Below are 13,437 nucleotides of genomic sequence, written 5' to 3' on the forward strand. Positions count from 1 at the left end.
GAAAAAAGTTCACGATGGCACATTTTAAGGAAGAAAATGTACCTGTCAGTATGGTATATCGTATCCTGGGTTCCCTAAACGTAGAGCGGAAGGTCGGAAGTGGTCGTTCGGTGACGATAATGACGAAGCAGAGGAAGACATCGTTAAAGAAGCTGTTTGACAACAAGGACGCAACCTACGTATTGATCCATCGGACCCTCAAGATGGAAGGAATCGTATGTAGGAAGAAGACGAGGTCGCCGGAGTACACGGAGGAGCAGATTGAAACGGTTAAATCACAGTGTCGGTGGATGACCAAAAAATACCGCGGAACGTCTTTCGTTCTAGACGACGAAAGCTATTTTCCGCTGTCCAAAACGCATATTCCAGGAAATGATAATTACTACTCCAGCGACAAGTCATCCACACCGCCTGAAGTGAAATACAAGTTCAAGCACAAGTTTGAAAAAAGGTTATGTTGTACATCGCCATTTCCGACCGGGGCATTTCAAAGCCTTGGTTTAAGCCGAGCGGTCTGGCAATTAACCAACAATCTATAGAGAAGAGTGCCTCGATAAAATCCTGCTGCCGTTCCTGAACGAGCATCACGCGGATGGGAAGTACGTCTTCTGGCTGGACAAGGCGTCTTCCCATTTCGCCAAGAAGACGCTAACGTTTTTTTAATGAGAAAAAGATACCGTTCATGCCGAAAGATCGTAACCCAACAAACTTGGCCCAGTGCCGCCCAATAGAGGATTTCTTTGGCTCACTCAGTGCCCTAGTGTATAAAAACAATTGGAGGGCTAAAAAATCTCGAAATCACGAAGCAACTGACTACAAGAATCAGGAATTGTATCCGGAAAATGGACGTAAGTGCCGTACAACGTTCTTGTGAGAGCATCGCGACAAAGTTGCGTCGAACAGCAGACCACGGGCCTTACTCAAACATTCACTGAAATTTTTTTGAAGAAAATACATTATGTTATTAATAAAAAATACTGAAATCGACGAAAAAAAGATTTTTTTTATATGTGATTGAAAAAATTCTCATTTTTTATTTAACACCCGTTAGGAGACTAGAGTACTGTGTGTGGGGACACTTGAAAAGAGGGGAGGGGAGATAGTTGCAAATGATACGTAATATGAATCATAAAAAACAAACCAATTGAAGTTTTTCGACTGTCAATAAAAGCTTTTCACTGGGGGTGTCGGTTTGACCATCAGAAATTAAAAATCGGTTTGATAGCCCTTTCTGAAAAAAAAAGTTAAACTGCACCTCAAAAGTATACTTTTTTAATTCACTTTTATTTATTTCATTTTCATTAGTTACATTTCACTACTAGTTCTACGTTTTAGCATTTTTCGCTTGCTAAGACGAGAAGAAAACCTCAACCTAACTTATGCTTAACTTAATCTAAACCTAAGGTTAGTAATATCGATTACCCGCGGCAACTCTGGGTTAGTAACCTAAATATAACGAAACAGTGAAACCCAATCTCTCCTAGCAAAACCTAACCGATCTTAGCAGATATTCAGAAACCCTTTGAATTTGTTTTTCGATTTTTTTCTTAACTGTAACCCATACCTTCGGGCGAAAATATTGAAAATGTTCGTTATTCGTTTGTTTTTCGAGGTATCCTAGAAGACCCTAGCTTTTTCTATCATTTTAAAAAAACTGTAGCTTTTTTTTTATAGAATATCGGGAACACTAAGGAACACTTATTTTTCGTTTTTAATTTGAGATATATAACTTTTCTCTAGTTTTATGCTGATTTCCAAAACAATATACTCATTTTGTCTATCTTCTAAATCGTTTGGCGATTTTGAATGAAATTGGTAGGGATAATTTTAAACTGTTTCCCAAGTGTCTATTTTTAGACGAAAATTCAAAAAAATGTTAGGATTTTTGAGGAGTAAAGGGAAAAGAAAGCCGTTCTTTTTACATTCACTTTGAATGCAATGGATAATGGTAATCAAGTTGAAGCTCTATACACTGACTTTAGTAAGGCTTTCGATCGTGTTGATATACCCTTACTCCTTCTTAAACTTCAAAAAAAAATTGTAATGGGTTGTATCTAGGACACGACCGCAGTTTTCGACGTAGAACTGCGGAATTATATTATTCAATCCACTTCTTAAAAACTTCGTATATTATTTTAGAATGCATCATTTTTAGCTATTTAAGTTTTTATTACTTCAGTAGTCGAAAGCTATCAGCACTTCTCGTTTATTTGGTTCAACTCGCATCACACTTTCTCCTTCCTACTCAGATATCGATCACAAACTATGAACCCTTTTGATCCTATATTCCGCACTAGCACAACAAATTCTCGTATGCTGCTCTTCTTTGTCGTAGCACACCTCGATACAGGGGGCTTCCTCTCCTTGTATCGTGCTGTGTGTGTAAATATGTGTGTGAAATCAGTATAAGGCATGAATGATATCCGCTCGTTATGTTATGTTATGCTCCCGCTTGACGTTCTGCGGCAACTGTGTTGCTTCGATGATCACCAAACGAGAGGTGGTGTGATTTCAAATCGCGGATGACTTATTTAAACCAAATATGTTGAAAACGGGCAGAAACGAATGTATCAGTTGCTCGTTATTGACAGCTCTGTTCGGGAATGCACACAAATCTGCAGAACAAATGTATGGGCAAATAAGAATGCTTCCAGTTTTCATTTATTTAAACTGTTTAGGTATTAGTGGATTGTACTGTATAGTATATCAAACAAATCTTAGAGAATTTCCGATTCCATTGGTGAGCAAAGTATCAGAATTTGTTCGCTGTGAAAATAGTTATTAACGTTAACTTTATTTCACAAAAACGTGACCTGTTTTCTGATTTGGCACCCTTCCTGAAAGACGTAGTTCTACGTCAAAAAAAAGGATAGAAGGCAAGCTATTGATCTAGAATCATATATGACTGACCGCACGCAAATGGGAAAATTTCAAAACCATCCGAAGTTCCTCAAGGCTCTCATTTGGGCCGCTTTCGTTCATTTTATTTGTTGATGACGTTTGCGTTTTTCTTAACAGTTTTAAGGCACTTATTTACGCAGATGATATGAAGCTGTATATGGAAATAAAGAATGAAGAAGACTCTCAAACATTCAAAAAAGAAGTTGACATATTTTATAAATGGTGCACTAAGAGTTTATTACAGCTCAATGTTAGGAAATGCACTTTGATGACTTTTACAAGAAGAACACTTGACACACTTGAATAATGGTGTTAAACTGGGAAATCAACCCATCAATAGATTGATTTTTTTTATTATGTAACTTGTTAAAGTCCTCTTCTAAATTAAAAGGATAAATTATCCAGCCAGCTCTCTTTAGTTTTTTTTAGTTTTAAGAAGTATTAAGAATGTATCGGTCTACAATTTTGATTGTGGAACTACCATATAGTATTTTTTTTCTGAAAAGTCTATTAAATACCTTTCATTTGTGTTCAAGAAATCGTTCATTTTTAATAGCCAAACTAAAATTAACAGGAATACGAAATAAGTTTCCTTGATGCGGTGAACCGAAACTGGTAGCTCTACTACCGTACACTGCGTTTAGGATGCATTGCGTATGTTCTAAGCATGCACTCTGAAGTGAACGACTTAGGTGTGACCAATCCGCATCGTAACAGAGCATTAACTAACGGTTTGCCACAGCAAAGGCACTTTTTTTTGGCCACACTTCATATTCTTTTTCGCATAGGTTCGACGGTGAACGATGGTTGGATACGATGTAGTTTGCAATGGTAATGGTGCATAAAATATGTGGATCCTCAGTATAGGATTTTCTCCAACTTCTCATAAATTAATATTTTATCTTGTACACTATGCTGAAAATATGGTTAAGCCTAAAATTAGATATCTATGAAGGAACGAATATTGTGAAAATAAAGAGATTTCCCCGATAACACGTGTGATGTTGTCTTCTAGTGCATAAATTGATGCTGATTCATCGGCATAAAGAAGAGATTTGACATACCCTCATAAAAATTGTCCAACCGCGTCAAATTGCATGATCTAGGTAACTCACTGGTCCAAACCGTGAGATGAATTGATTACCAAATTCATTGTGCAATCAAATTATCGTTTCATGTGCTGTGTGACATGTGGCACTGTTTTGTTGAAACCCCATGTCAACCAGATTTTGTTCGTGTACTTTGATCAATGAAAAGTTGAAAATCATTGCACGATAGCGATCAGCATTAACAGTAAATTTGTTCTCATCGCAATCTTTGTAGAAGTACGGGCTAATAATTATTCCGAACCAAAAACCTCATCAAATAGTAAACTTTTCGGGATGCATTGGCAGCTTTTGTATTGCTTGTGGTTGCTTATCGGACCAAATACGACAATTTTGCTTGCTAACGTATCCGTTAAACCAAAAATGTGCTTCATCACTAAAAACAAATTTTTGAGAAATTAAAATGAAAACAAACTTTTAACAAAGCATTGATTCTGATAATAAATTTCAATGATTTGTAAGCGTTGTTCGTTTGGAGCTCTCATTCCACAATGGAATGACAATGGAAGTTGCACAACTTTAATCTTAACACATGGCATCATGCGTGAACTGTCAAAAACAGTGTGCTGAAAAGCTAAACTGCAAAAAATCACCCGTCTGTTCACATCATCCTTTCCTGCACATATCATATAAATATTTTCCGTATTTCAGCACTGCTTCAGTATTTCCTACAAACGAGACACCCAGTACCAGCGACATTATGAACTTCGAGCGTCTTCAGAATCCGATTGTTCATCTTGGATACAAGCCATCAGGGACGCAAGGTAATACAAGTACAGCTACCCTCGATTGTCCCTGAAATAAATGTTTAAACGACCGCAATTATTCTATGTTACAGTTAACTAAGTACTCGTTTCGCTTGATTTCGTTCACTTTTTCAATCGTAGCTTCAACAAACTGTTGCTGATGAAGGAAGAATTGGAGCAAAAACACCTCCACCTGATGCATGTGGTTGAAAGCGAGAAAACAGCAAAATGGCAATATACCCAACAGTGTGAAGAGCTGGTACACGAAATACGAAAACTGAGAGCAGAGGTAAATGTTGTATAAAGGGTGTGTCATATCAAATTGCATCACGGAAAAAACGCTGTAGAAATTTAATTTTTAGGAATTATATCTTCAGCTTTCGCTTATAATCAGATAAGAGTGTATAGATCACGTTGGCCATGCTTCACTGTCAATTTTTCGTAAATTTAGAAAAATTTCGTCGAACGAAAAATAGCGTCGTGAATTAATCCTGTGCACTCATTTCGAGAATCCGGAGTTGTCACATCGGGACATCGGTAAGATGATGGGAATCGTCCAATCCACGGTCAGCAGAGTACTAAAACGATACTTCGAGAACCTAACCATCGACCGGAAGGTGAAGAACGGCAAAAATGGATGCTCCGTCAGTGAAAAAGATCACAAGCGCGTAGTTAAGCAGTTTAGACGTGATCCGACGAGTTGGAGTGGTACGAAGCCAACGGGGTCACCTTCGTGCCAAAGGAAATGAACCCGCCCAACGCGCCGGAGCTTCGCCCAATAGAGAAATATTGGGCGATTATGAAGCAGGTCCTCCGGAAGAACCCAAAAGTTGTCAAATCGGAGGCGGACTTCAAGAGAAAATGGATTTCTGTTAAAAAAAAACTACAACCTGACGTTGTACAGAACCTTATGGACGGGGTAAAGAGGAAGGTGCGAGCATACGGGCTTGGGCTCGAAGTATGAATAAAAAGAAAATGCCAAAAGTTGTTTAATAGTTTTTATTTTACTGTCTAAAATTTTCAAAAGGATCGGTCTACTAGGCGAATTTCTACAGCGTTTTTTCCGTGATGCAATTTGATGTGACACACCCTTTACCTGTCGCTTAGAATACATGGGTTCCATTTTATTAAACAAAATATACTTTATTGGTCGCTTCGTGAATTTTATCAGTTTCTGTTTATTCAACATGTACAGTTGACGTTGCGGGGATGCCGCAACAATTTTCCCATTACATGGAGAACTTCTCCACTAACATACAGTTTGCTTGCTTTTCCTCCCCCCAGATTTGCGTGTTGCGAAAGGAGGCCCGTTCTAGCTGTTCGGTCACCCCGGTGGGAAGGGGTAGCTTTAGCGATCCCCAGGATGAGGATTCGTCGCTTCACGCACTGTGTGCGTCCGTGCACGATTCCATCGAGCTGCGGAAAATAAGGAAGGTGCAAAGCTTTTTCAGGGGCTGGTTGTGCCGCCGGCGATGGAAACAGATAGTGGAGGAATACATTCGGTCTCCGCACGCTGAGAGTATGCGAAAACGTAACCACCTGGTATTTAGCATGGTGGAGGCGGAAGAGGAGTACTTGGAACAGCTGGAGGTGAGTGCCAGATCACAGTGTGGCATGTTTTTCATGCTATGACGACGGAAAGTAAATCCGTGTGACACAAAAAGACGGATTAATATATGTTGTCGAGCATCAGTGGGAAGAATATTGCGTACATCAGTGAAAAAGGATTTAACCGGGACACAATTGTGTTCATTCCGGGCACGTACTCATTTTTCTGTTCAAACGGTTGGAATGAAGATCGTTCGTCAAACAGATATGAAAAATCAATATTTGTCGTTGGATTTGTTGATAGTCAATTATATGAGAGCATAAAACATCGGCTGTTAGGAAACAAAAGTCAACATCGTATATTTTCCTAATGAAAACGGAGAAAAAATAGCAATGACTTTCATTGGCTTTAAACCAAGCTATACATGAAGTTGTTTGTCTCTTGTTTCATTTGTATAGGCGATAAAGCATCGCCTGAGATATGTGGCCGTTTATTCTGCATGGTATAGTTATTTGTATTTTTGTTGTTGCATCGCCTTTTTCGGCGCTTTATACAGATAGTAACAAATGACTCCTATCTATTTACCAGCTGATTAACAAGACGCTGTGTCGTAACTTCAGCCTGTGTTGTGATAGAAATTCAACATACGCCATTTGAGGATCTCGGAAGCCTAAAAACTTTTTGAAATTACGTTGTGTTGAAATCGTATTCAACATGAACAAAAACGAATGAAGGATTCGATATATTTTGAAAATATGTTTTTCATACAAATCTTGAAAATTCAACAGATAATTTTTTTTCGGCCAAGTATATTTAATATAGCCTTAACCCTTTGGGGCACGGTGGTATTAAAAATGTCCCACCTTTTTTATGTGTAATAACGCATGATGGGACATTTTTTGACCCGCCTAGAAATATTAGAATAGCTGCGTGCTCATATTTTTTTTCGGAACCTTCTTATTTAAAGTAGTTGGCAACACCATTAGCAAACATCAGAAATATATTCGATTGCGTTGACAAGAATTATCATCATATGACAATACATCTTTTTTTCAATTTTGAATGATATTTTATTTTCTAAAATTATGTGCCACGAAGGGTGCTTTTCATAATGAGATGACTACTTATGTATTTGATGGTGTAAGGAAGATGATTTTTTTCGATTTTTGACGCAGAACTACGGTTTTCAGGAAGGGTGCTGTTGCTGCAGGGGTACTTTCACTGACGACCCTATCTGCAACTAGAAGCACTCCATCAAACTCCAATGAACAATAGAAGGTTTAGCAAGTGCTCAGAAGAGAAGAACGTGTTCTATTAAATTTATTGAATTTCCCTTTGATTACTATTATAAATAGTTTGTTTTGTCACTAAAAGCCAAGTACACTCTGGTTTCTACATCAAAAGAGGTACTAGTTAGTGCAGGTAAGAAAAGTGAAATGATTTATGCTTGAAGTAGATTATATTTTCTATAATTACCCAGCGAATCACTGTTATCGTTAGGGTTATATTCAACGCGTGTCCATTGTATAAGATATACAGGTACACTATAATGTATGTGTTATTATTATTCCATATTTTTGTTTTGCTAATTCAGGTATTTTTAGCTTGAAGCTGATTATTAAATAAATCACGGCTATCGGAAGAACAGTGTGTTTTCCCTGACTTACATGAATAGGTGCCGAATCAGATAACAGGTCATGTTTTTATGAAATAATGTTAACGTGATTAACTATCTTCACGGTGAAAACTGGAAGTCATTTTCCTAGAGATATATTCTGCTGATTTTTGTGCTTACCTTCTCGCACCGTCAATAACGAGCAACTAACACAGGCAAACCTTTTCTTGTGCGATTTTTTTCGTGTGATTTTTTGTGCGGTATATGAAAAGACGCATTATTGACGGAGTTATCGTCCATTTAGTTTTTCTCGATGTTTCTCGAGTTCAAGATCATTCAACCTCTTGCAAATAACATGTTTCTCCGTTACATGGAATAAATGTTTGATACATAAAATATGATTGAAATCGTACAATTCATTTCTCGAGTTTTACTCTTATCAACACATTCGGCGATCCATTTATATTTATATAGATAGAAGAAGATATGACAGTGCGTTTTATCACATTAAAATCAATTTCCACTTTCGAACAAAGATCAATTTCGTTAGCGCAAACATCAAATGAACTAACAAAGCTTGTCACTATGTAATTGAAGAACATAGGCGAATTGAATTTTCCGAACTTTCCCATTTTCCTTCAGATTTTTTTTCAAAAATTTTCAATTGTCATGTCGGAATATGTTTGGTGGGAATATGTGTATTATTTTTATGAGACCCCCTCTTCAATCCAGTGGAGAGAGGGGTGTCATACCATCATCGAAACATTTCTCATATTCAAAAAGTGTCATATTCCAAATTTGGTTCCATTTGCTTCATTAGTTCTTGAGTTATGCGGAAGTTTGTATCCCATTTGTATGTTGTATGGCAGGCTTCCCTCAGAGAAGTGGAGGAGTGTCGAACCACCATAGAAACGTTTATGGATCCCTTAAACCTCTATATGCCAAGTTTGATTCCATTTGCTTGATTATCTATTGAGTTATGCAGACATTTATGCTTCATTTGTGTGATAGCCCCCCCTTAGAGAGGGGGAGGAGTGTCTAACCACCATATAAATATTTATTGCACTCTAAAACCTCCACATTCCAAATTTGGTTTTGTTTGCTTGAATTAGTTCCTGTGTTGTGCAAAAATTTATGCTTCATTCGTTTGGCTGACCAAATCCCCCACCCACCCCCTTAGAGAGGGAGAGGAGTGTCTATTCATCATACAAACGTGTCTTGTCCCCTAAAACCTTCAAATGGCAAATTTGGCTCTATTTGCTTGATTAGTTCTTGAGTTATGCAGAAATTTGTGTTTCATTTGTATGGCAGCCTCCCCTTAGATAGGGGGGAGGAGTGTCTATTGACCATAAAAACGTTTCGTGTCCCCTAAAACCTTCACATGCCAAATTTGGCTCCATTTTCTTGATTGGTTTTCAAGTTATGCAGAAATTTGTGTTTCATTTGCATGACAACCACCTTTTAGAAAGGGAGAGGAGTGTCCAACCACCAGAAAAACATTTATTGCACCATAAAACCTTCACATGCCAAATTTGGCTTTGTTTGCTTGTTTTATTCTCGAGTAATGCAGAAATGAAACCACAGTTGTGAGCGAGCTATCAAGCACCACACAACAAGCGGACATCACTCATGCCTAGTGCCTAGTACCATGCCTAGTACATTCACTCTACACCCTCGAAGAAGAGGAAGTTCTCTGTATCAAAGTTTGGTACAACCAGGGCTAGGCGAAGTCATAGTTAACGAAATATGAAGAAAGTCGCCTTCGTATTCAATTGGAAATGAGTTTTGTCTACCAGCAGTTTCATCGACAACATGACTCAATAGTCATTCGGGCGTTAGCTTGCTATATCACTCTACGACTCGACTATCGCATTTCATTCTTCCTCGTCAAATGGACTTCAATGCATATTGAAGTGACTTTCCTCAAAATTAATTCGTTTCACTCTCTCATGTATCACTTATGCATATATCGATGTTTGAGTTCAACGTGGTTTGACATATATTATAGGTGAGCTAGTTTTTCTGTATCGTACACGAACATTACTTACACATATAATATAACGTACAGTGTGTTCAAAAATATTTATAAATTTGTGAATTTGGTTGATATATGTCCGTTTTTCTGTATGTTTTTTTTTCACAAAATTGAACTCGGAGACAAAGTGAACTAAAATTTTGTTTAGTTTTCCTCCCAAACTGCACGCTATGTTACACGCTATATTCTAAAACTAACGCGAGGACCTTTATAGCATACCTGATAACCGTCTAAGTTCGTTGGTTAAGTTCATGGTGTGTAGACAATAATCCGTCCATTAATGGAAAAAAGAAGTAACATTTTTTTGCGTCAGAAATCATGTTTTCGTTTCACTTTATATGGACGTGAAAATAAGATTGTGTGAGCGAGTAACAAAATTCTTGTCAGGGAAAGTAGAAGTGTGGATTGAAATCAGGTTGAATTAAGGGGCAGATTTGTATTCATTAGTCACGTCAAAATCAATTATCCTCGCTCTCAATTCATTTTCTAGTCAATTCAAATCATGTTGACGGCGAATGCCGAAGTAGTCCTAGTTGAAGCGAAGCTACTGAGAGGGGAGTCGATTTTCATTTTTCATCTTCGAAGATTTCGGGCCCTGGCTACAACAAAGATGGTGCCAGTAGTATACTGTTAGGACTATGGAAGAGTATCCAGAAATTTGGAATATGGGTATACACTGCATTTATTTCTATTCTTCTTCTTCTTTGTTTTTACGAGGCTTGGAAATTTGCAGTTCTTTCGCCTCTATACATTTATTTAGGTACAACGTATCTTTCATAGAAATATGCTTTCAAATCCCAATAGGGAAATTTCACTTTAGCATGTTCTGGGGTTCCATTACACCTCAAGCAGAATGTAGGAGTAAAAGTATAATTTGTTATCAATATCTGAGTGGAAAGGAGAAAGTCTTTTGCGAGTGGTCGCAAAATATTAGACACGTATTTAAATTTGATTGATCGCCATATAAAATCGAAGTCCAGCTCATTCTCTTCCTTGAAAAAAATATTACATTTGCGAAACGAAATAAAATTTTAGGAGTATTGTACGATTTCTGATAACAGGTTGACTTTGAAAAAATCATAACTCAAAAACGAAAAGAAACACCTCTCTGATTTTTGAATATGTTGTGTAAAAAAATCTCAGCTTTCAATAAAAAATAAAAAATATATAGTGTCACTGATCCTGAAACCATGTAAACTATAAAAAAATACAATCTATAGGGTTGGGAAATAAGTTCATAGCGTTTTTATATTCCTTTTATTTTACAACGATTTGTTTGCTGTTTCGCAATGCGTAAGTATTCGATAGAACTGTTTCTGCTCTACAAAACTATGTTAATTGTATTTTTGGGTTATTTAATTTTTTATTATTTTTGAAGCTTATATATGGAATACCCAGGAGGCAAAAATCAACATTTTCGACACCTGCTCTTCGTTTCTTTTCATCGAGGTCAAAAAGCTGCCGAAGCAGCCCGGGACATTTGCGACGTATATGGAGAAGATCTACAGCACGGAAATGGTTTGCAAAGCTAAAAAATGGCGACTTTGATGTCGGTGGCACGCCCCTTCTGAATTCGATGAAGAACGTCTCAATTCATTTTTGAAGGAAAACGATCGCCAAACCAGTCGTGAAGTGGCGGAAAAGATTAACTGCGGCGAATTAATTAACCTTTCGAGATAATTATTGTTTTATTCCGAACTTATTCCCCAACCCAATATAATTACGGAAACCGAATTCATTTTTTTCGCAAGTGTAGTATTATTTCAACGAAGAATAGCTCTATTTGATGAGGCGATCATCTGGATTGGTCCAATGGTTCAAAAGTTTTGAACAAGTCATTTTTAGGAAAAAAGGAAAAATAAAATTTTGGACTACTCTAAAATGGAAATAGAAAATAAAAAGTTTAAAAACCAACCAAAATACAAAAAATATTAGAAAATGCATACTGCTGCTGGACTTTACGACTAAGGTTCCTGCATCGTATAGAAATTTCACTAACATTATTTTCATTATATAAAATTGGTTATATGTTGAGAGCGGTTATTCCGGTTAGATAAAACGTTATATATGGTTTTTCATGTAAAATCTAATGTATATTCAATTTATTATATTACTTTTCTTAAATAGTAAATATCACGCAAAGTATTGAAGTGTCTCTATTAAAAAAAATATGTTATCTTAATTTTGGTGAGTCCGACACGGCACCACTATACGTTTAACTCTGTTAAATTAAAATGATTTTCTAATAAAACTATTTTTGAAAATATCGAAGGGGAGATAATTGGAGACATATTCAATATTATTTAAAATGTTATTTTTCCTAATGATTTACGAGATATTTACATAAACCGATTTGGACACCATCTAACAATTTATTACACTGAAGATAATTATATATTTTATGAAAATAGCTATCTAACAATTGGAAAATGTCATGCACTGTCACACGAAACGAAACGTTCTGCTTGTTCGATTGACACAAGCAACCTGTGCTCTTCCGGTTGCTTATTCAATTCATTCAATAAGAATACAGAATACAGGACCAAACGGAATAAAATATACGTTTGGTTTGATTTTTTGCTAAATCTCACGTTTTAATTGGCTCAATCCAAACAAGTACCATAGCGGTGATTAATTGTGCCCGTACAGCAAGTATAGAAGCTGTATGTCGCGATTTCACAATTGTATTAGGTGTACCGGTAGGTTTGTTCGGTTTTACAATAGATGGCGTAAGTTGATTATTATTCCAGTGCATCAAATTTCCAGACATTCGTTGGAAGGCTACTGTCAATGCGGGTCTTTTTCAGTATATGTTAAAAAATTGAAGCGCAAACAACATAGTTTTTTGCCACTTCGAATATGTCGAATTTCGTACCAAAGAGAGTGTTTTTTCGGTGAGCGTTACTTCATTACTTCAATATGAAGAAAAAAGCTGCGGAAAGTCATCGCATTTTGCTGGAAGTTTATGGTGACCCTGCTCCAACTGAGCGAACGTCAGACGTGGTTTGCACGGTTTAAAAGTGGTAATTTTAACTTGGAAGACGAAGAACGTCCCGGACCAAAGTCCGAACAAAGTTTGAAGATGAAGAATTGGAGGCTTTACTAGATCAAGATCCGTCACAAACGCAACAAGAATTCGCACATACCGGTAGCTCAGCAAACCATATCCGATCGTTAAAAAGCAATGGGAATGATCCGGACATTGGGTGCCGTATGAATTGAAGCCACAAGACGTCGAACGCCGTTTTTCAGGTGCGAACAACTACTCCAACGGCATAAAAGAAAGGTTTTTGTTTTGCATCGAATAGTTACTGGCGATGAAAAATGGGTCCATTACGACAACCCTCAACGTCGGGCAATGTCAGAAATTGTCTTTCGAACTGGCGAAAAAACGGACTGAAGAATTCGTTCAATAAACCAACTCAGATGGCTAAAAATCCCCCCCCCCCTGAGAGAGGGGGAGGAATATCTAACCGACGTAAAAA

General features: G+C 37.2%; 1 protein-coding gene across 12 annotated transcripts in view; it reads left to right on the plus strand.

Annotated features, from left to right (window-relative positions):
* LOC129780236 (ras-specific guanine nucleotide-releasing factor 2-like) overlaps nucleotides 1-13,437 on the plus strand; it is a 536,608-nt gene that overhangs the window by 64,514 nt on the left and 458,657 nt on the right. For all 12 annotated transcript variants that reach the window (XM_055788276.1, XM_055788280.1, XM_055788278.1 and 9 more), the window contains exons 5-7: nucleotides 4,659-4,771; nucleotides 4,895-5,042; nucleotides 6,038-6,343. In XM_055788276.1, coding sequence (XP_055644251.1) covers nucleotides 4,659-4,771; nucleotides 4,895-5,042; nucleotides 6,038-6,343 — 567 coding nt within the window. The remainder of the gene's footprint in view (nucleotides 1-4,658; nucleotides 4,772-4,894; nucleotides 5,043-6,037; nucleotides 6,344-13,437) is intronic.

The sequence above is a fragment of the Toxorhynchites rutilus genome, chromosome 3 (assembly GCF_029784135.1).
Source record: "Toxorhynchites rutilus septentrionalis strain SRP chromosome 3, ASM2978413v1, whole genome shotgun sequence".
Lineage (NCBI taxonomy): Eukaryota > Metazoa > Arthropoda > Insecta > Diptera > Culicidae > Toxorhynchites > Toxorhynchites rutilus.